General features: G+C 38.1%; 1 protein-coding gene across 1 annotated transcript in view; it reads left to right on the forward strand.

Moving 5' to 3' along the window:
- Positions 1 to 25,459, forward strand: part of LOC106870415 (uncharacterized) — a 141,363-nt gene that overhangs the window by 13,955 nt on the left and 101,949 nt on the right. Inside the window, exons 2-5 of the mRNA XM_089352355.1 lie at positions 2,910 to 2,987; positions 6,009 to 6,083; positions 15,155 to 15,287; positions 17,594 to 17,772. Coding sequence (XP_089208481.1) covers positions 2,910 to 2,987; positions 6,009 to 6,083; positions 15,155 to 15,287; positions 17,594 to 17,772 — 465 coding nt within the window. The remainder of the gene's footprint in view (positions 1 to 2,909; positions 2,988 to 6,008; positions 6,084 to 15,154; positions 15,288 to 17,593; positions 17,773 to 25,459) is intronic.

The following is a 25,459-nucleotide window of genomic DNA, read 5'->3' on the forward strand; positions in this document are numbered from 1 at the left end:
GCTAGAAAACTATTACAAAATAACCACCATAGGACTGCAAAAATACCTACTTCAGAAGCAGGGAAAACTAAACACGAACAAAGCACGAACAAAACCAAAAAACTATTTTCAGTCTTTAAGGAAGCTGACAAATACAAAAAAGAGGTCATAGTATCTAACAACTATGAAGAAAAAGAAGAAACAACAAAAGCTGTAAAACAAATGAAATCCAAACTAAAACTAGAACAGCAACGGATCATGATAAAACGATGGCAAGAAAAGCCCCTTCATGGCAAATCCTGGGCTAAACTAAACGCAAAAGAAATAGACAAAGCAAAATCCCAGCAATGGCTGAGAAGCTCAGGACTCAAAGAAGAGACTGAAGGATTTTTAATTGCAGCACAAGACCAAAGTCTCCCCACCAGAAATTACCAAAAACATGATAAAAAAGAAACATATCAAGTAACTGCAGAATATGTGGAGATGGGCAAGAAACAATAAATCATATTGTCTCTGGCTGCACAGTCCTGGCTAAGAAGGAATATATTCACAGACACGATAGAGTTGGGACCTACATAAAGTGGAAGCTATGTCAACACTATGGAATAACAACAGAAAAAAGATGGTATAGGCACACGCCAGAAAAGGTCACAGAAAATGAGTAAGCAACAATACTATGGGATATGCCAATACACACAGATAGAGAAATTAAGGCCAATAGACCAGATATAGTTGTCAGAGATCATGAAGAAAAAAAAATGCGTTCTAATTGATGTATCAATAACAGCAGAAGACAACGTTTCTCTAAAAAAAAAAATGGAGAAACTTTCAAAATACAAAGACCTGTAAATAGAGGTAACTCGAATGTGGAGTCTAAAAGCAGAAACAATTCCTATCATAGTGAGCGCATTAGGCATGATAAAAAAATATCAGACAAATACATAGCAAAAACACCAGGACTAACAAATATATATAACATACAGTAAAGAGCACTACTAGACACTGCACACATCCTACGTAAAACACTTTCAATACAGTAACCATAAGAGCATCACAGCACATACCTAAGGCACACAGGGCTTCGCTCGGTAGTACAGTGAAAGCACGTTATAAAAATAAAACTACTGAATAATAATAATAATGATGATGATGATGATGATGATGATGATGATGATGATGATGATGATGATGATGATGATGATGATGATGATTTCTTTTATTTGCTACCAGGGCGAAATATAATAAAATAATAATATTTACACATATACACTGGAAGCTATGCCAACACTATGGAATAATAGCAGAAATTATGTGTAGGCAGAAAAGGTCACAGAAAATGAGAAAGCAACAATAATATGGGATATGCCTATATACACAGATAGAGAAATTAAGACCAGTATGCCGGATATAGTTGTCAGAGATCACTAAGAAAAAATGCTTTCTAATCGATGTATCAATACCAACAGATGACAATGTTTCTCTAAAAGAAACAGAGAAACTTACAAAATACAAAGACCTGGAAATATTCAGACAAATATGTCACAAAAACACCAGGACTAACAAGTATATATAACATACAGAAAATAGCGCTACTAGGCACCGCACACATCCTGCGTAAAACACTTTCAATACAGTAAAAATAAAAGCATCGCAACGAACCACAGCACATACCCAAGACACACAGGGCTGCGCTTGGTAGTGCAGTGAACGCACGTGATAAAAAGAAGAGTACTGAATAATAATAATAATAATAATAATAATAATAATAATAATAATAATAATAATAATAATAATAATAATGAGATACTACCTGTCTAGCAGAAAGGATATAGAATACACTCCCAGAGAACTAAGGACCATATTGTTATTGACAAAGCGATCATAAATAATAAAAATTTAAAAAACGGCTTGGATAGACTTAAAGAAAGCCTTTGACATGGCTCTACATTTGTGGGTATTGAAATGTTTGAGAATGTTTGGAATAGCAGATTGTAATGGAGTGCAGTATGTTTTTGTAGAAGACAAACTTATATCCAATAAATAAACACCTCGGTGTGGTCAATATAAAAAGTGGAATATTCCAAGAAGATCCATTCTCACCATTACTCTCTGTGATCGATTTGGATCTAGTATCAATGATCTTACGGGAGACAGATATTAGCTATCAGATTAGGACATAATAACAATCATATACTTTTCATGGATGAGCTGAAGCTCTTTGACAGGAATGAATCACAGGTTGGTTCACTGGTCAGAACTGTTCTTGATGCTGTAAAGACATTGGGATGGAGTTTGGTATTGCAATGTGCGCCACCCTGACAATGAAGAAAGGTAGACGTTATGCAGTAGTGGATTGAGTTACCTAATGGAGAGTCTACTGGTTACCCTGAGGAGAGTGGGCAAAAATATCTGGAGAAAATGAAAAGAAATGCGAAGGAAGTCTAATTAAACAGGTTAGAGTTGCCACTGAAAACGAAGGTGAATGGGAAAAAACTTGATTACTGCTATCAAGGTCTGGGTTGTGCTGGTTATTAGATATAGTGCAGCCATTTTGAATTGGACCAAAGGAGAGACAGAGAAGTTCGATGGGTTAACGCGATGGAAAATGGCTGACAATAGTGAAATGCACCCAAAGGCAAATGTTATAAGGCTATATACACTGCAGAAAGGTGGAAGAGGACTTATACATGTGAAAGATTGTATGGCAAGTGAATTCAGGTTTTTAGATTTGTATTTGGCCAGTTGTAGAGAACTTTTAAGATATGTTGGATAATGCAGTCCTTAATACACTACATCTGTAATCTAAAAAAATGGAGTGGTCACTGTTGGTACGTCTTTGATCAAAACTGACCAGACGTAAGATAACAACAACAATAAAAATCTCTTGTCCTGAATTAATGGAAGTTTCTTGTTTTATTCTTTTCTTGAAGGTCTTCATTGTCTAGAAGTAAATATTTCTATGGAGAATGAAACTGTTCTCCAATACAAGTCACCGTCGTTAATGAAAGGTAAGATTAACAACTGGTCTCCTCCTCCTCCTCCTCCTCCTACTACTACTACTACTACTACTACTACTACTACTACTACTACTTTAGCCACTAACACTAACTACTATAACATGCAGTAGATAATGTAATTCTAGATACATTATGTCTGAATGAAAGATGGTTTGATTACCGTTGGATCATCTTTTATGGTAGACTTGTCTGATCAGGCGTGACCTGAGTCTAAAGAGGAAGAAGAAGAAGAAGGAGAAGAAGAAGAAGAAGAAGAAGAAGAAGAAGAAGAAGAAGAAGGAGAAGAAGAAGAAGAAGAAGAAGAAGAAGAAGAGGAAGAAGAAGAAGAAGAAGAAGGTAGAGGTGTGTGTATTGAATGACGTCAGAGCCGCCTTAGAATCCATCATTGTTGGTCCCTAGGCAAATCAATGTACCCTATAGTATTTATTTATTGACAGTAAGCCACAACATGCATAGTTGAAATTTGGGTCCCTAGACGCTAGGTCTCCTTGGACCAGTGTGCCGATACCTTAAGATGGCCCTTAATAAGCTGAAATTCACGTCTTTAGAAATTGTATTATTGTTTATAAACTTTTTAATAATTGTTATATTTAGGGACGGTCATTTTTGTTTTTGCTAAATAAACACACGCACTAACTGTTCGTTCTTCACTCATTTATTATTGTTCTTATTTTATATATGCCCATTGCCTGGAAATCTTTCGTCACACATCTGTGACCTCTTCAGCGACACTTTCCATTCACGTGTATCCTCCTGCTCCACCTAGTCCAGGAGTAGGAGGATACACGTGGATGGAAAAGTCGCTGAAGAGGTCCCGGATGTGTGACGAAAGATTTCCAGACAATGGGCATGTATAAAATAAAAACAATAATAAACGAGAAAAGAACGAATAGATAATGTGTGTGTTTATTTAGCAAAAAAAAATGTAATATTACAATATCTCTTTCAACGCACGGTTTCACATCAGAAAGCTTGAAAAACAAATTCATAAACGTAAATTTTTAATAATTGGATGGTGTAAAAAAAAAAATAGGTAAAGATTCTTCCCGAGTCATATAGACTCTCTGGGCCTGTTTCCCGGGCGTATATATTCCCCACCAGGACGGGACGCCGGTCTGTCGCAGAATTACTCATTTTTGTCAGCTGAGTGGATTGGAGCAACGTGAAATGAAGTGTTTTTCTTAAGAACACAAGGTGCCGCCCGGTCCAGGAATCGAAACCACAATCTTATGATCATGATTTCAACATCTTAACAGCTAAGCCACGTGCCTCCTCTCATTGGATAGTGTGGTCCTTGATATTCTATGATTAAAAAAAAGACAGCATGGTTACCGCTGGAACGCCTTTGATCATAGGTAAGATGGATGAAGAAGTAAACCACAACAGCAGCGACAACAATATTTGTCGTTATTTTCAAGATGTCATGGTTTTGCGGGAATGTATCATGATGTTCATACTATTCTCAGGAACAGCGTTGGCAGTTTAAAAGAAGTAAAGAAAAGGCTCTGTAGGAGACAAAATAACAACAACAACTGAAGATGATATTACGAAGAATACAATTTTATAAAACTAATACTCAAAGATTACATGAGGAACTATTTTTGAAGACGAATACTTCGGAAACAAAGCAGGCAGCCGTGTGGAATTTATAAATTATAGAACTTCTATATCCATACGGCAGTCTAACAGTGATTTGGTTCCTAGTTTTAACGAAATCTTAGCCTTTCTGAAAACTTGGTAGAAGGAGACAGAAGATATATTTTAGGTTTTGCACCAAAGGTTATCAAAGGTTATTTAAAAATAGAGTTTTATTCTAGGAATGGCTTTAAAAGTATTTAGCTTTAACGAACCGGAAACATCATATATTCAAACTGTTGATTCTTGAATGTGTGACTTCAAAACTCATTCAAACAACATCTTTAAAATTGACTCAACATTTTATTGATATTAATATTAAGTTCTAACACAACACCATAAATGCAGAGGGAGAGACATGTCGATTTATAGTCTCCAGTATTTTATTCGCACTTATCTTATTTTCCCTGGAAAATAAGAAGCAAAATCACCTTCAGTTGGATAGGAAACCAGAATATAAGGGGACATAATAAAACCCCCTTAGTCCGTTACTGAACTCTTTCTGTCAGTTTACTGCCCAGTATCGGCTGAGGCAGGATTTTAAGGTCAGCCATTGAGATAGTGTACATAATGATTGCCCGTAATAACTCCCATTTTTTTTAATGGTACAGTGTATTTAGCATTTTATAAAAAGAACAATTTGCGTTGCTACAAAATAAAACGGGATAATTACGGGTGGAATGTTTTTGGACATCGGTCTATTCAAATAGGTTTGACCTGCGGATAAAAACCAATAGCAACAACATCAAAAGCCAATGCCAGGTTATTTTTATATTTTTCCAGAAACCATGGGAAGAAATCTTAGCTCTCGACTAAATAATGAATATGTCAGCTTTATTGAAAATACTGAAGGTGTGGAATAAAATGAACAAGTTTCGGACTAATGTGAAATAAAAAGAGTACTTGTTCAAAATAAACATCAACATTTAAAAAGTAAAAGATAAAAAAAAACAAATACATTACTCAAAATTTTTGTTTCATTTAATTATCATTGTTGGTGGATGATGATGGGGGAATATAAATTACATTTTAAAACTGAAAAGAAACATTAATTCCTGGCGTCTTTGATAAATGTGATTCCATGCCATTGTATCATAGAACAAATTTGAGTTTCATTGTTTTTCGTTCCTTACTGAAAACCATCATTATGACTGCCCCTTCCTCATTTTCTCTCTCTCTCTCTCTCTCTCTCTCTCTCTCTCTCTCTCTCTCTCTCTCTCTCTCCTCTCTTTTTCTCTCTTTTCTTTATTTTGATCACAACCAAATATCGAACAGAATTTTGGTACTTGGTCAGAGTTTTGCTGTACAAATTCGTTCTCAATAAAATTGGGTGATTCATTTTAAGTTGTCATATTTTTGTATCTGTCTATATTTCAGACGATATTGGAAAGACTCAAACATTGTCTGCTACTCGGAAGAAACGAACCTATGATGTCAATCATCAGAAAACAGGTAACAATATTAATTCAATAACGAAATAATTGACATCAATGAACGTAGAATAATTCAGTTGTATTTAAAACAGTTCATGTTCACCAGTTCTTGTTTGATCACATTTTATAGAATCGTGTGTGAATGAGAAGTTCTGCGCTTCTTTGATCGCTTTTTCATCAAAGACGTGATTAATTTCATTTTTGTTTTTTTGCTATGACTGCCCTTGAATATCCATAATTCCCCACAAAGGCAACTAAAACAGCAGCATATCAACACCAATTATCATCTTTGTATGAATTTAGTCTTTCTTTCCAGAGTCAAGAATGTCTTTAATCGCAATATATGACAACCTGGAATGGAAGATTAGTCAGGGCCACAATGCTATGAGATGTCTTCTGTTTCGTAAGTCGCAAACTGTCTCCAGTCTCATTTATCCTGTACGACTAGGTATTCCATATTTAACTATATACTGTGTCGTGGTTTACTCTTTCTTTATTTTTTTTTCCAAAGTCACATTCCTATTTTCACCCAACATTAGATTCAAATTTTGGCACAATGCGAGAAATTTCGGGGAGGGATAAGTCGATTATATCGACCCCCAGTGCTTGACTGTACTTACTTTACCGATCCCGAAAGGATGAAAGGCAAAGTTGACCTCGGAGGAGTTTGAACTTAGAACGTGAAGGCTGACGAAATGCCGCAAAGCATCTTGTCTGGCGTACAAACAATTCTGCCAGCACGCCGTTTCTTCTCACCTAATATTAACATAAAATGAAATGAATATATACAATAGTCGCAATGGTTTTAGCTGTGTTGACAAGCTAGGAGAGATGACTTCAGGTAAAACGTTGGAGAGTGGGGGTTAAAGAGACTTGACCTGAATGCTTGTAACCGAGTGGCCTCTACTAAGGGTACTCAAGAACCAGGTGACATTAAAGCAGATGAAGCAACCAGAAATTATCCTGTCAAAGGCTTCCAAATAATTTCTCCCACAAGGCTATGGTATAAGGCACTTAGCCAAATCACCGAAAAAAGGAGATCGAACCGGGTATGATGAGATTACGAAGCGATCTTGTTAAGCACACGACTACGTCTTCCAGACGCCTTCTGATATTCTTCAAAATTAAGAGGGTTATCTAAATAAGTAGTTATTTCTTTTGTTGCGTTATTTCATGGAGGTTGTTCACCATTTGTTGGTAGAACAGTGGCATCGCCTGTCACTGACTTGTTTAAGAGATAGCTCAGCACACGCGCGCAGACATAAACAGAGTGGAGAGAGGGGAAGAGAGAAAAAGAGAGATTTGATCTAATACCACTGATGTTTTAGCAACAACACACACAGACATTCACACACACACACGTATGTATACGCACAGTATGTATACTTAAAATATACATCTATACATATACATGCAAAACATAAGAATACACACATACAACATAAACATACATACGTACGTATACACATATATACAAACACGCTCGCATACACACACACGCACACACACGCACGCACACACTACACATATAGACATATATTACATAACGTTACATACAATCTACTACTCTTCTATGTTGTTCAGCATACTAACTCTGTAAATATCTGTACATGGAGTATGGATACGCGTACACACACACACACACACACACACACACACACACACACACACACGTTTGCATACACGCACTGGTAGACACCACAAACACCCAGATATATGTAAGAATGTGAATGCAAATCTATTATGTATGTCTAAATATGCGTATGAATGCATATATGCGTACAAGTAAATACAGACGTATCATGTAAATCTATATATAAAAACGCATACGTGTGTATATATATATATATATGTATATATATATATATATATATATATATATATATATATATATATATATATACATATATATAAGAGAGAGAGAGAGAGAGAGAGAGAGAGAGAGAGAAAGAGATAGAGATATAGAGAAAGAGAGAAAGAGAAAGAGAGAGAGAGAGAGAGAGAGAGAGAGAGAGAGAGAGAGAGAGAGAGAGAGAGAGAAACTGATAGAGGGGAAGAAAGAGATGAATAGGGTTCTAAAATCAAATTCTTGTAAATATAGAACCGTTGCCAAAAATAAAATTCTCTGCTCATTTCACTCTAAGTTGGGTTAACAACTCTTCAATCTTTGGCGTATCTTTCCCTGCCCTCAACACGTTGCTTGTTGTCATTGTTGGTAGTGGGTTTGATTTTTCATATCACATATGCCTACTTACACAAACACACGCAGGCACGAACACACTCACACACACACTCATGTATTCGTATACATTGCAGCTCAAAGCTACGTATATATGTGTGTGTGTGTGTGTGTGTGTGTGTGTGTGTGTGTGTGTGTATGTGTGTGTGTGTGTGTGTGTGTGTGTGTGTGTGTGTGTGTGTGTGTGTACTAGACTACCCATGACCCATTGGATCATGATGACGCTGGTCAGCAGACTGATGTCTGAAGGTTGCATCAAGTGACGTCTCGCGGCGGAAGCCTGAACTACAACGGGTTTGTCCCACAGAGAATGTTTCCGGTTATTTTTGGGTAGCCCTAGTATTTTATTTATTTATTTATTTATGTGTTTCAGCCAAGTGGCTGCGGTCATGCTGGTGCACCACCGCGAGTATATATATATATATATATATATATAAGTTCAAAAAAACACAAAAAACAATAACAAAAAAACAACAAAGTGAGGACGTGATACGGATAGTGTTATTGGACGCTCGGGAAAGGAAAGAGAGAGAGTATGACGTTTCGGGCGGAGCCCTTCGTCGGAAAGACGGAAAGTTCAAAGAATTGAAAAACGGAGGAAGAGAAAATCGGCACCGATGCCCACGAGGTTACATTGTGGAATGACCGGAAGAGGAGGTGGTGGAGGAAAAGTTCTTTCTAAGACAGGAGAGTGAAAAAGGGAGGTGAATATCTGTGCGTGCGCGAGTGTCTGCAAGTGTGTGTGTAATAACAGAACATGTGTGTGCGTATGTATGTGTGTGTGTGTGTGTGTGTGCGTGGTTTGGTGGTTTATCTGTTAGTGTGTATGTGTGTGTTTGTGTGTGTGTGTGTGTGTGTTTGTGTGTGTGTGTGTGTGTGTGACGTAGTGGAAGGAATTAGTAGCAGGAATAGTTAGTGGGTGCTTATGGACAATGGTCAGTGGAAGGTCAGCAGGCAGTTTTTGAGTATGTGTGTGTTCGTGTGTGTGCTTGTGTGGGGTTGTAGGTGTTGGGTACGTGTGCGTGCGTGTGTGTGTGTATTTTGTACGTGCGCGTGTGTGTATGTGTATGTTTTTGTGCGTGCGTGTGTGTTTATGTGTATGTGTATGTTATGTATATGTGCGTTGCTGTGTACGTGTGTGTGCGTGCGTTTGCTTTTGTATGTGCGTGTGTTGTTTATGCCCATGTGTGTGTGATTGTATGCGTGTCTGTGTGAGTGTGTTGTGTTGGTGAGAGGTGTGTGTGCGTGTGTGTGCATGTGTATGTGTATGTGGGTGTGTGCGTGTGTGTGTATGTGGGTGGATGTGCGTGTGTGTGTATGCACGTGTGTGTTTATGTGTGTCTGTATGTGTGTGTCCGTGTGCGTGTGTGTCCGTGTGCGTGTGTGTGCGCGTGTGTGTATATTTTTTGTGCGTGCGTGTATGTGTATATTGTGTATGTTTTCGTACGTGCGGGTATGTATGTGTATGTTGTGCATATGTGCGTTCCTGTGTGTGTGTGTGCATGTGTTTGCTTACGTACGTGCGTGCATGTGCGTGTGTCATTTATGCCCCTTGTGTGTGTAGTTGTATGCGTGTTTATGTGAGTGTGTGTTGTGTATGTGAGTGAGTATTGTGTATGTGAGAGGTGTGTGTGCGTGTGTGCATGTGTGTATATGTGTATGTGTGTACGTGTAATTGTGTGTACGTGTAATTGTGTATGTGTGTGTTTGTGTATGTGAGAGGTGTGTGTGCATGTGTGTTGTGTGTGTGTGGTGTGTTGGGGGGCGATAGGTGTGCATACATGTGTGTGTATGGGTGCGTGTATTTTTTGTGTGTGGGTATGTGTGCGTGTAGGAAGAGATGAAATAAATTGTGGAAAATTGTAGTGATTGTAATAAAAAAGTGAATAATGGATATAATGTAAAGTGGATGAGGGGGGTGGGGTAAAAAAAATTAATAATAATAAAAAATAATAAATAAAGAAAAGTGTTGCATTGTCGTAAAGGGGAGAGTCATAAGGAGGAGGGGGCTGTGTTGAGACCGAAGGGGAAAGATGATCTAAGGTTAAAAATATAGCGCTGTTCCAAGTGGAGTCGCGAGGGAGTGGACCCATGGTGCAGGGCGAGGCCAAAAACGGAGATGTTAGAGGGGGAGTGGTTGGCCAAGTGGAAGTGACGGGCGACGGGAGAGTCCGAACCTAGTCGAACGTCCCTTAGGTGTTCGGTGAAACGGTCGGCCAGCCGGCGGCCCGTCTGCCCCACGTATAGTTTGTTGCATAGGTTGCATCTGATGCAGTAAATTAGGTTGGAGGAGGTGCTGGTGAAACTGTGTGGAATGGGAAGAGTGTGTAGGTTCGACCCTGTGACAGAGGTAGTGTTGGTGAAGAAGGGGCAGGTGTGACAGCGGGATCTGGAGCACGGGAAGGAGCCGGGTGGGGTGGGGAGGAAGAGGAGAAGGTACTACGGACCAGTAGATCGCGTAGGTTGCGGGCGCGTTTGAAAGAGGATAGGGGTGGGTTAGGGAAAATGGGGTGGGTGGTGGGATCGAGCTGGAGGCGACGGAAGGCCCGTAGGATCCTCCGACGAAGGGGTAGGTTGGCAGGGTATATGTATGTATGTATGTATGTATGTATGTATGTATGTATATGAAGAGATTACAAAACGATCTTGTTAAGCACACGACTACGTCTTCTGATATTCTTCAAAATTAAGAGGGTTATCTAAATAAGTAGTTATTTCTTTTGTTGCGTTATTTCATGAAGGTTGTTCACCATTTGTTGGTAGAACAGTGGCATATATATATATATATGTATATATATATATATATATATATATATATATATATATATATATATATATATATATATATATATATATACACACACATATAGTTTATATATATATATTATAAATATGTATGTGTGTGTGTGTGTGTACATACAAATATGTATATATATGGATATATATAGGTAGCTTTGCAACCGTGAAGATCACGGTTTCAATCCCACTGCGTAGCATCTTGGACAAGCGTTATCACAGCCACTGATCGCCCATACTTACAAAATGAAATAGAGTGGAAATTGTGTAGAAGCTCACTGAATGGCCTGAACATTAATTCAAAAGTGCAGCTTTGAATTTATGTTTAGGATATATATGCCTGTAGAATACTCACACACCAATTCAATAAGCAGATATTTCTATTCATCAAACGACTGGACATTAACGCGTCGTTCTCCAAATATATATAGTAAGACAGTGAGATGACAAAAGAATAAACGATTATCATATGAATTACATTAGCTTACAGCTGTTTCTGCTATAAGATGCAGTGGACTCATAGCTGAGCGCCTCAATAGCACCTTGTAGCCTAACTGGAGCCTTGAAAATTAAATGAAATTTATTTCTTAAATAAATTGCATTTCATTCTTGAGGCTCTAAAGCTATAGTGTGCTACTGAAGCACTTAACTATGAGTCCACTACATCTTATAGCAGAAATCATATAGCTAATAAAATTTATTTGATAATCGTTTATTTCTTTGTCATCTCACTTTCTTACTACTACTTTGTACTTGACTAGCGCTTCATTCTGAAGCATATGTGTATTGAGTTTTTCACCAAATTATTAGTCTCGAAATACTTAAGCGATATATATATATATATTTGTGTGTGTGTGTGCGCGCACGCGTTGAGTCAAGAGTGTTGCGATATTTTGGTAACTTACTTGCTTTATTCGTCAAGTTACAACAAAAGCAGCCTAGCATTCAAAGCAGAGGCTATAATGTTGTACCGTCAGAAGCTACTTTTCTGCCAGTTATTTGATCCTACCTTGTTGTCACTTATTTTTCTATATATTGCGAACTGGAGCGGATTACTGCTTTCTCTAGCGGTTGAGTGTCCACCACTGAGGATGAGCACAAACAGCTCGAAATCGTACGGTCTGGTGATCCCGTCACCGCCGCTAGAATATGGTAGGGGTTCACTCCCCTGCTTGCAATATATATTAGGTATAGATTACATCGAAAACCTGCTGGAAGAGTCTCCTCTCGAAGTTTAAAATGGTTGTAACGTCGGTACCTACGGAACAGTTATATTGAAGTGGTGATAAACATTACTTCTCAGTATAGTTATTACTTTTATCTCTCATACAGATTTTAAAACTAACTATTTGGCTTGTTATAAGATCAGTGACTGGTTGTCACTTATTTTTCTATAAGCTGGAGTGGATTACTGCCATCTCTAGCGGACCACTGAGAATAAGCACAAATAGCTCGAAATCGAACGGTCTGGTGTTCCCGTCGCTGCCACTAGAAGATGGTAGGAGTTCGCTCCCATGCCTACAATACATATCGGATGCAGATTGCATCGATAACCAGCTGGAAGAGGCTCCTCCTACGGTTAAAAATGGTAGTAACGTCGGTTCTTACGGAACAGCTATATTGAAGTGGCGATAAGCATTGCTTATAGATATGTGTATATCTATATACAATGGGGGGAAATAAATATTCGTACATGTCAAAATTCTTTCTTTATTTAATTTCTAATGAACATAAATGAGATATACCCATACTCTATTTGCATACATATATATAAACTAAGAATATGCAAAAGAAACTAATAAATTATAGTAACTAAGGAATTTATATACAAATATAAATATTTAGGGGTGAAAAAAGTATTCGTACAGAACATAAATAATTCTGATTTAATACTTCGTAGCATAACCATTATTCAGTTCCACTTCAACCAATCTCTTCTTGTAGTTCTTAATCAATGACTCGCACGTTTCTTTAGGAATTTTTTCCCATTCTTCTTGACAAATTTTCTTCAAATCTGGAATGCACACTGGGACTCTTGAATGAATTTTAATTTTCAGATAACGCCACAAATTTTCAATGGGGTTCAAGTCAGGTGACTGGCTTGGCTATTCTAATAATTTTCATATTGTGATTGATAATCTATCTTTGGTAGACTTCGCCGTGTGCTTAGGGTCGTTATCCTGTTGTAAAACCCACCCTTCACAAAGCTGGAGCTTTTCAACAGAGTCCCATAAATTATTGTTCAAAATATTTTGGTACATCTCTGCATTCATTCTACCATCTATCACATGTAAATTGCCAGTGCCATTTGCAGAGAAACACCCCAATACAGTGATGTTTCCACCTCCAAACTTTACAGTAGGAATTGTGTTTTTCGGCGAATAGGTGGTACCATCTTTCCTCCAAACATGGCTACGCGAATTTCGTCCAAACAATCCAATTTTCGACTCGTCTGTCCAAAGAACATTTTCCCAAAATGTATCAGATTTATCTTTATTTTCATAAACAAATTTTAAACGGGCATCTCTATGCCTTTTAGTCAACAGTGGAGTTTTCTAGGAGAAGTTCATTGCTGATTGTTCATAGTCCCTGAAGCTAACAAATTTTCTTGCAACTCCTTTCCGGTGATCATTGCGTTTTTTTCGACACTTCACTTCATTTTTCTTAAAGATATAGGGGAAATCTTGTGTGGTGCACCGGATCTTATTCTGCTTTCAACAGTTCTCGATTTTTTATATCTTTGAATAAATGAAGATATTTGAGAAAATGGATTACAAAGGATCTCTGATATTTTCCTGTAACTTTTACCTGCTTTCCACTGTTCAATAATTAAGTTTTTCACTGAATTTGTGAGTTCTTTACTTTTTGCCATTATTACGACACTACTTTATGTTGTCTCAGTGCTGAATGAAGAAGCTAGCGTTTTGACATTTAAAAATGACCACTGATAAGATTATTGGAACAAACGAGAAAGTTCTAGTAAAAAAAAATATTTTAACAGTATTTTGTGGCATAGAAACTCATAAATTTATTCTGTACGAATACTTTTTTCACCCCTAAATATTTATAATTGTATATAAATTCCTTAGTTACTATAATCTATGAGTTTCTTTTGCATATTCTTAGTTTATGCATGTGTATGCAAATATAGTATCCCATTTATGTTCATTATAAATTAAATAAATAAAGAATTTTGACATGTACGAATATTTATTTCCCCCTACTGTACGTATATACATATGCATACAGAAACCTACGCGCATATATGAAATGTCATGTAGAAAAATAAATCAAGTTACACGCATTGAGACACATTTTATATATCCTTCGCCTGGACATGAACCCAAGTTTCTAGTGGAAATTTGTCAATAAAATTTTATGTACTATCGTCGTCAGTAGGTGATAGAGTGACCAGTATGTTATGCTGTTTAAGATTGTAGGACTAAATTTAATTGTCCAGTATCTATAACACGTAGTGAGGTAATATTCCGTGTTTTCTCGAATTTTCGGCTATCTCGAAAAATTCCGCTGGTTTAAAAATAGTTTGTTTGACTAGCCATTTATCTTTACGAAACAAATGAGTGAAATAGGTTATTTTTAACTCTCGTCTAATTCTCGAGCAATCTCTTCAGCAACATACATACATGCGTGCATACATATATATCTTTCTGAGGGACTTTTCTCCCCTCTCATGAAAACTTTTTAATTGTAGCCATCTTCGAATCACAAAGAGTTGAGCAGATAACTTTGATTTAACAAATTGAAGATATTTCAGTCATCAATAATTGCAATGACTAAAAGAATGCGATACAGGCTTCATGGTTAAACGATCATGAGAAGATATCGGCCCCGCTAGTATGTTGTAGTGCTGTGAGTAGAAGAAGATTTAGGAAAACGGAATTTGAAGTATTGCATATTGCTACGGTCTAACAAATTAGAAGCTGAAGACTAGCATAATATGTTTGTACCATGATTAAATTATGTCACAGAAGAATGAGTGAATGTCTCTTCCTCACTCATATCTAATTCCCCTGTCTACATTTGCTATATTTCAGCTAGTGACGCTAATGGTATTTGTATCAGCCATTTGTCACTTTTCAAATCGAAGTCAACGTCCAAACCAGAACCGATACACAAAGTCATTGTGGCCGATGAAGGAACACCAGTTTCACTGGCTTGTCACTTTTGGTTAGTAAATCTCTTTCTCTCCTATCACACACGCATGTGTGTGTGTGTGTGTATGTACACACACACATCTACATGCATATATATTTATATATATACATACATATATCTTATGATTTTGTTGCAGAACTGAGAATAAGTGAGGGACAGTTTGATGTGGGAGGAAGAGTCATGATAAGAGTGTGAGTCTATGGGTTTATAGTTGATGGAGGTGGTAATAGAGGAGTGACGGATGGTAACAGAAATGTCGAGAAAGTTGACAGAGGTGTTGGAGACAGCACAGGAAAATTCGAGGGCGAGATGTAAGGACTGGGTGAAAGAGAGGAAAGAGCCGAGCTGTTCGCGGGTGAGCGAGTTTTCATCAGTATAGTCGTCAATGTAACGACCATATAGCTCAGGAATGCGACTGATAAACACAGAATATTTGGACCTCAGTATAGCCAACGAACAGGTTTGGATAGCTGGGGCCCATTCTTGTCCCCATTGCCACTCCCGAATACTGTTGGTAAAATTCACCCGTAAATGAGAAGTAATTTAGAGAAAGACCAAACTCAGATAAACGGAATATAGATTTATGGATTATACATGTTTATAATTATGACATTCTTGATAATCCAATATATTTTAATTGAAAAGGAGAATATTAACGAAATATTGAGTTGGTTATTAGAGAAAGACATCTGATGCACACAAGAGTTGATAGAATGTGAGTCGTGAAAAGTTAAGAGTATATACGTTGCGATAGTGCCGTCTGGTTGGAAAATTCAAATTTCGAAGAGACATATGAGCAAGTCATAGAATATCACATAATTTTGTCTACAAAACCACCAAGATTAAGTTTTTATTTTTTATACATTTTCATGATCAATAAATATAAAAACTTTACTAAAGTCATTTCTGTTAATATTAACTCTTCTCAATATTTAACCTACTCAAATATTGACTCCACTCGAACTACTCAAACGGGAAACGCCCCGATCTCTTTTCAACAGAAAACGTTATTACACACCACCTATGTAATAGTATATTTGATTATTATTTGAGAATCTAACTTTACACTCTTGCAACATTTATTTTGGGGTAAAATATTGAAACAGAATATAGGGATATATTCAGTCGTTATGGTGTCGTCTATTTGGGACACTGGTTCGACGCTGACTTGTTTGACATCAGACGTTTTAATGTTTCATTCATTTTAATGTTTCATTTATTTTAATGTTTCTCTCATTTTTTTTCTCTCTCTCTTCCTTCCCCCTCTCTCTCTCTTCCTTACCCCCTCTCTCTCTTCCTTCCCCTCTCTCTCTCTGGGTATGCGTGTTACACCTAGTAATGTTTGTATGTATAATGTCTCTCCCCCTCTCTCATGTGTATATCAAGGACAAACCCCCCTCTCTGTATGTGTATATTTCTGCATGCGTGTGTGTGTGTGTATTTGAGTGTGTGTCTGTGTATGTGTGCGCGCGAGAGAGAGTACTGTGAGTATTTCCCTCGAGTACCAAAAAAAAAAAAAATACTGTCACCAAAAATAAGTTGAATGTCCAGTCAGCCGTACCAAATCGTCAGCATCCAAATAGTCGCGTTCAATCATTTCGTCCCGAAATATAGTTTTAGTGTTTACGAGAGTTCGAGTTCAAACAAATAAGTTATTACAACGATTCATTTTTAAGTAGAGTTACTGTCGTTTATTCTAACTCAGCTCTGAATCGTGGATTGGCATGTCTTATATTTTTTAAAACGGTGGGAGTAAAATTTAAGAGATATTTGTTTTCTATTTCTAGCAATACAAGCTACTGCCGACGTGCTTGGCTTCTCTCTGTCTTTTCGATCCCTACAACAGTGGCCTCTCCTTTTAAGTCCTTCTTAGTGTGTCTCTACTACTCGGGATCTCTCGACCCACTTATCTCTCCAACTTTTGTTTCCCTTGTTCGTCCCCTCTTTCTCCCACTAACCACTTTGTCCAGTCCTTCACCCTGGAATCTTCTCCTCACTCATGTCTTTCCTGAAGATGTAAAGCTATAATAGTTTAAACAGAACATTATCGGCGTGTGGGGGGGGGGGGGACTGACTAGGGTCATAGGTCCTGACTATTTCTCGAGATTCATAGAATTAAAAATCAATTGTCTCCCTTGTTGGTTTGTAGATAGTACTATACAGATTAAGTCATCACTGACTGAGTCAGTGTTCCATCCCCAATGCTTTGGTTTGTCCTTGATAATATTTGAATCTAGAACAATGTCTTTGGTTCTTCCTTTACTTATTCATACTAAACTGACGTTTCAATTAATGGGGATTTCTTTGTTTTCTACTAGTAATGATTCCAACACGGTAGTGTACAGTAGCATCTTGTGGTACCAAATTGCCAGAACAGTTCCTGAAAAAAGCGGTCTCCCAGTTTCAGAGGTGGCCACTGATATGAAGGACGACGAGAAGGAAAACCGTATCATCGTCACTCCGACTCACACCTTAATTTTCAAAAGTATAAAAGAAGGTAACAACTTATTAGTGACGTTTCAATCTGTAATCTATTCTGTCACAGCATTTCTTCTTCTTCTTCTTCTTCTTCTTCTTCTTCTTCTTCTTCTTCTTCTTCTTCTTCTTCTTCTTCTTCTTCTTCTTCTTCTTCTTCTTCTTCTTCTTCTTCTTCTTCTTCTTCTTCTTCTTCTTCTTCTCATTTATAATGTCTTCACGAGGATACCCTCACAGGAGTCGGGGCTATGTATTGTCACCTGTGGTTCTTGATTCGCTAGGATTGGGAACAAAATCTCCCTAAAATTGTACACTGTTGTGTTTTCAGGGAATACATTCAATAACGTTGTACTATACATACACTATGTCTGAAAATAGATGGAATAGTCATGGTTGGAACATGTCTGATCATGGATTCTATTGGATCAAAGTTGACCTGGGGTTAAACAAAACACAAGTGTGCTCATGGCTTAAACTCCTTTGATAACAACTTGCATATGTTTAATCGACTTGCTAAAATAAAAGGTAAACTTTAACGATGTTATTGAAAATTACGATCTACTACACCCTGTCAAATACCCCGAGTCGCGAATAACCATTGTAATGACCCAACAAACTTTACGCTGAAAGTAATCTTTGCATTACAATAACTCCACGTACAGATTTCAAGAGTTGAAAGACACTAACTGCTTATCAAGTCAGGTTTCTATTGAAGGGAACGTTTCATGTAGGAAGAGTTTTACGCACTCATCTATTACTACTACTTGTTATGCACATACATTATACGACTCATGATAATTCAGATGTTCACAACTAAATATTCTGAACGTGGACACAGCACAATACCCACAATTTTGTATATTTCCTTTCCAAAATTGCACAGAAGTGTCATATTTTGAAGAATAATTGTTTATATATATACATACAGACAGACAAACATACACACATACACACACATATATCTATAGATGTATGTGTACGTACATACATAATTTAGCTGTCACACGTGAGTGAGTATAACTCAATAAATTGTACTTTGCTTTCACAAGTAGTTTTAGGCGCCTGTATAGTTGTGAGCAAACATGGACACTTATGGAATCGATCTCACGACCTTACGACCATAAGCCCAACATCCTAACTACTATGTCTCGCGCCTTCTCAGATATTTATACATGCATGTATGTATGTCTCGTATATAATAAAGGTGGATCATTCACAATTTACAACCGAAAGGCAGAACTATAGACGTCATATATATATATATATATATATATATATATATATATATATATATATATATATATATATATATATATATCCCAAAAAACGGAATAAGAACATAACGTACGACAATAAAAACATACGGACAGATAGACGATACAAAGACGGACAGGAAAAACCAGAATGGATCATTCGTGACCTTCTTTTCATCAGCCAAGTTTCCAATTATCTTTACAGTTTCGGCCTGTTACACTTGAGACTGTTCAAAATTGGTAGGCTCCAACAATATAAGCTAAGAGCATTAAACTTTTGGAAGAAAGCAAGCAAATGTGTACGACTACACAGACAAAGAAACGAGAAGACGAAGAAAATGTTACACGATTACAAATACAAACAACACGAGAATAACAACAGATGTCTTTCGACTAAAAAGAACAAGTTAAGTTGAGCTGGCTTGTGGAGTGAAAGCCATGCGGCACAACATAGATGAAAGTCAGGAGACGGGAAAATAAAGTGTTGTACGGGCGGCGGTCGGGCTAAGAAAGAAAGATTATGCTTGGCCGAACACCGGTCACGCGGAAGGAACAGAGAGGTAGGGGACAGAGGATTGAGGAATTAGGGAAGGAACTAGAGAGAGAGAGAGAGAGAGAGAGAGAGAGAGAAAGAGAAGGAGAGGAAGGGATAGATGGAAAAGTACAAGAGAGATAACGAAATATGTATATATATATATATATATATATATATATATATATATATATATATACATGTGAATTTTGAACAATGAGAATGAGTACTCAACACTGCATTGGTGGATGAAATTTCTTCATTTGTGTATTAAGGCAACCATTGGTCTCATGTAAGCAGAATGTCTTAATATCTTAAAAGTTTTTCAAGCCTATCACATGGAGGAATAGTGTTCGTCTCCATTTTGGATGAAAAATGGAAATGAACTTATTAAACACCGAATTCTTCATGACGTCAAGAGTGGCTCTAAGAGAAATTCAAGGCAAGCTAATATGGTTCGATGAAGGAAGCCGGACTTATGGTAAAATCTCTGTCATTGTTTACTGGTTGTATACCCAATACTCGCTGCACAAACCATCAGCAAATTACGAACTTTACGGTTATTACGTAACTTCGAGATTCTTGAAACAGCAGTCGAATTAAGAAATTATTATTCTCTTAGTATTCTGTATTTTTTATGCTCTATGTAAATATGTGTGCGTGTGTATATGTTTATCTTTCTGAATATCTGTACGTGTGTCTATGTGTATCTCTCCTCCTCTTTCTCTCTCTCTCTCTCTCTCTCTCTCTCTCTCTCTCTTTCTCTCTCCCTCTATCTATCTATAAAATTGTATTTGTTGTTAAGCAAGTTATGGGTTTATAATTTTTGGGTTCATTTGTTTCTTCATTTTTTGGAAGTAGGAATGTAACACCATTAACTAACCAAGAGGGAATCATACTAGGTTGTTGCAAAACATTTTTGTAAAGCTTTGTTAGTAGTTCATGACTTTCTGGGAAGGCATTCAACCAGAAGTTAGGAATTTTATCCTTTCCTGGAGATTTCCAATTGCTTGACTTCCTGAGAGCAGATCTTACATCCTCTACCTTGAAACCCTTCCAACTTTTGCTCTTCTAAGGAGTCTACATCAGTAGATATTGAATCAATCCAAAGGGCCTTTTTGTTGAGTGTTTTTTCTTCTGCCCAAATTTTATTCCAAAATTCCTGCACTTCTATTTTTGATGAGACAGACTTTACTGTAACTGGTGTTTTCCCTATCTTCCTGTAAAACATTTTTGGGTTATTTTTTAACATGTTGTTGTCCTTGAAGAATCTAATGCGCTTTTCATACCTTGCTACGCGGTTAGCTTTAGCACACACCTTTTGCTTGATAGTTTCTAATGTAGTATAACGAGCTGAGATTATCTTATTTATATGGTAATTATTCTCCCGAGTAGACTTTTCTAAGTCTTAGTCGGTCTGTCACCAATTTATAACGTTGTGTTGGATTATCTGGTTTAAAATGTTTTTGACTTGGAAAAGATAATAAATATAGATGTTTATTGAGTAGAAATCTATTGTGATAAACCCGTCACTTATAACTTAATTATAAGTATTATCACTATACATAAATCTTAACTCAGGCTGCGTAAACGCCGTGATGAATTATATACACCAAGACGCTGAAACGTACATGTATGTTGAAGATAAATAAGTTCGCTCTTTTTCACCGCTATAATAATAGTTTCATAATTACAGAAATAAATCTCATTAACAGGTTGAAGAAAATGAAGAAAGAGAAAATATTTACTAAATTAGTTTATTTACGTACATTTAATATTTACAGTACATTTAGAAGTCAAAGAAAATTGTCGTAGAGAGTTACGACGTAAAATTTATATTAGCCAATTCTTCCATACTAAGCTACTAGAGTTTTATACAACAATTCAAAATAGACTTGTTGAATTAAGTAATAGACATGGTATAACAATAGTCAATATCTCAAGAGAGTGAGTATCGTGGAAATGAGTGACAACCAGCGATCACTGAGAGTGAGTGTCATGGAGTCGATTGACAATCAACGATCACTGATTAATTTCCCCAAAATCAGGTTTTTTATAACTGCTCATACCTGAATTCTAAGAACCGTATTTCGTGAAAGATTTCTCTTTGACGAAAGTTTAGAATTCAAATATGGGCAGTAAGTTTAACCAATGGGAAACTAACAATTATACCTATTCGGGTAACATGACCATTACGTCATATTACCACCTATAAATCTTTATTATGATGACTTGCGTTGCTACAGCAGTATCGATGTCAAGTATGGCTTTCATATTATACTTTTCTTTAACTTTTGTTGGTTTGATAGTCTTATCAAACTTAAGGCTTTTTGAACATTCTATGTCAGACCTAAGTAGCTGAATTTGGTGTTGAATACGCTCTTGCCAAGTAGGTTTTTTGTGGGAATGTTGTCGTTTATTATTATTATTATTATTACTATTATTATTATTATTATAATTATTATCATTATCATCATCATCATCATCATCATCATCATCATCATCATCATCATCATCATCATCATCATCCTTTTTTTGAGTGAGAGAGCAGTGCATACCATCAAAGTGACACTGGGGTAAAATATACGAAGCCCAGTATACCCATCATGACTACCCGTCTGATAAGCCCATCTCGCTCAAAAGGTCTCTGAATATAGTTTGTTTAAGAATGATCGACGAAACGTCCATGTTTTCAGAGGTGAATTATACAAATCCCAAAGAATTCCTCTCAACACTTAGCTCTGATGCTCCCCAACTACTTCTGCTCGTGATCAGAGATGCACATATCATCAGCCACTAAGGGACATGCTCAAGTGGAAAAAAAAGTTCAAGCAACTGACAAGCAAATTTGTGGTATTGAGCAGAATATTTGCTGTAGCCCATACCAAGACAAAACATGTACATGATAACACTTCAAATCAGTTAAGATCAGAAGCCATGGTACTTCATCTATTATTATTATTATTATTATTATAAAGGAATTTGAAGATTTCATTCTCAAAACCCCCAAGGACAGACTCTTAATTAAAATGTCTTCAGACTTTTATAAAACTATGAGAGAAAAATTCCCAGGTAGTGTGAGGATTTAAAAAAAAATGTATTGATAAAAGGTTGCTGGAAGGGCAATTTAAAAACTTTTCGCAAGGAGAGAGGCCCGGAACTTTCGGCCGTCTCAAAAATTAGGCGAATAACCTCCTCATTTTCTTTCTCCGACTAGCATGGCTATGCTGAAAATGTGAATATGCGTGGCCTGTGATCAACCTGGAAGGAAGGTCACTTACTCAAAAATCTCAGGTAACTTGATTTTGATGTAGCTACCATTAGTGAATCAAGGATCTCCGGAAAATACGCTCTAGCATCTATTTTCGAGGACTACAAAGTATTCTCATCTTGTGGTCTATCGGGAGCGGGTGGCGGTGTAGCAGTGCTACTCCGGAAATCCTTACATCTCCAAGTACGCACTATCTTCCTGCACCCGGATGGTAGGGTGATGATCCTGGACGTAAATGGCAGTGAAGTTGGCGTTTTTAGACTAGTGACAGTTTATGCACCAACAGGGGTTGGAAGGCCAGATTTCTTCAGGTGTCCTAAAAATTCTTGGGAACGTCTCGTACTTTAATACTAGTAGAGGACTGGAATAGTATTTTGGACGCACGGAAGGACTGTGTGGTTTCAACACATAGTAGAAGGGGTTGTAAAAGCTTCGAACACCTGCTCAGGACTTTCCAGCTTTCTAACAGGTACCGACTAGATTTCCCTGATGTGCCAGTGTGGACATGGAACAGCCACAGCAAGTCATCTAGATCATATTTAGATAGAATATTTTTTAGGTCAGAGGATAGGAAGAGCATAGGTTGTCCACAATTTAAATTTGTCGGCTACACAGATCACAAATTTGTGATATGCTCAGTCGACTTAAGTAGGACACGTAGACGGGGACACGGTTACTGGAAGTTGGATGCGTCCTTACCGGCTCACAAAGACTATAGGGACCGGATTAGCAAACTAGTTAAGCGGCAGTTGACGGGAGCTATCGTCAGCAACCGGTGGTGGATCGCTCTGAAGAGAGGGATTGGAGTAGAATTGAGATGGTTTAGCAAAGAATTAGCAATAGAAAGGAATAGATTAGAGGGAGAATTAGTTAGCAAACTAGAAGAGGCTATTAGTAAAGGCATCGTGACCGACTTGTTAGCGGCGAGAATGGCCCTTGACCATTTCTTTGAGGTGAAACACGAAGGGTGCGTTGTCAGAGCTAAAGCACGTGCGCTAAAACACGAAGGAACTAAAGCCATCGGATGTGCCCGAAGACTGATAAGGGCAGACGCATGCTACTCGTTTCTGAGCAGATGTGTGCAGCTTTCTAGCAGCACTTTGCGGGGCTGTTTGAGGAGCGTAATGGAGGGTCGACGGGCCTACCACGGCTCTCGGTGATGGACATGTGATTCTGCGAAAAGCTGATTACAGCCTCTGAAATACAGGAGGCGATGAGCGATTGCATAAGTCGAAAATCGCCCGGTTTGGATGGTCTGCCCTACGAATTCTATGTATTCATGTCAGATTTGTTTGACAGCCTCTTGACAGATGTCTACAGTAACTGACAGCAGAACGGGAGAATTGCCAGTACTGTTAGCCAGAGTGTGGTAACGCTGCTGAGAAAGGACACCGACAATGGGGACGTGCTAGAGAGTTTTCAGCCCATAACTCTGCTAAAAACAGAGTTTAAGATTTTGGCCAAGGTGTTAGCGAAAAGGTTGGTGGTTGTAGTGGGTAGTCTGATCGGGGAGGCACAAGCGTGCGCAATCCCGTGCAGGTCAATCCACGACAACCTCTACCTTATGCGATACATCGTAGAGAGGGCTGGGACTAAAGCTGGTTTCGGTGGGACCCTGAGCAATTTAGATCAGTTGAAAGCTTTCGATTCGGTATACCATCGCTACTTGGATACCGTCCTTAAAGCAGCCGGTTTATGACCCGTTTTCAGAGGCTGCATTGCTGCAATGCACAGCGGTACCTGCTCGGTGGTCAAAGTAAATGGTCACCTATCGGAACCGTTTAGTATTACACGATCGGTTCGTCAGGGCTGCCTGCTGTCACTTCTTCTGTATGTGCTGGCTCTCGATCCAGTATTGCGGAAGTTGGAACAGCTAAGAGGCCTCCCTTTCGAAATTGGACTCAGGAGCTCAGTGTCTACATACGCGGACGACGTTACCGTCATGGTGTCGGACGCCTCCGAATTGGAGAGGGTCGGCTCCATTGTAAAGGAATATGAGTCGGTTGCAGAGGCTAAAACCAATGCCGACAAGTCGGTGGGTTTGCGACTGGGCACCTGGAAAGGCAGATCCATGCCATCGGACGCTGGACTGATGGACCAGTTAAACTTTTCGGGGTTTGATTTGGTCCCGACCTCCAGGTGGATAAGAATTGGGAAGAGGTGACGAACAGGGTGACCTCTCTTTTCCAGAAATGGGCAGAGAGAAAGTTGTCCTTGATAGGTCGGGTAGAGGTGGCGAATGCCTACATCGCCTCTGTCATTATTTATCGGCTAACCGTCGTTCCTTGACCCAGTTACTGCTTAATTAGATTGGAGCATATCCTGTTTTTCTAGTGAAAGGAACGCATTCCAGGTGCTCACTGTCCTCTACAAGTCAGGCAATAGGATCGGTGAATGTTCTACTTTAGCGATTTACAGAGGATTAGTAGCGGGGGAGTGCGACGGCGTCCGCGGGAAGACCCTAGGCGTCGACGAAGACGAACTGACAAGTCTATTCCGGTCCGGTCGGGAACTGTTATGGATAATTTTCAGATGTCTTTGGCCTGACAGTGCTACCGATGGGTGCTACCGGTTCGTCCTAAACTCTACAGGAACGGATGTGCTATCAGACGGGCTTGTCCGAGGTACTGGAAGAGCGACGAAACCGTTCTGC

Source organism: Octopus bimaculoides, chromosome 5 (assembly GCF_046866305.1).
Source record: "Octopus bimaculoides isolate indiv1 chromosome 5, ASM4686630v1, whole genome shotgun sequence".
Taxonomy (NCBI): Eukaryota; Metazoa; Mollusca; class Cephalopoda; order Octopoda; family Octopodidae; genus Octopus; species Octopus bimaculoides.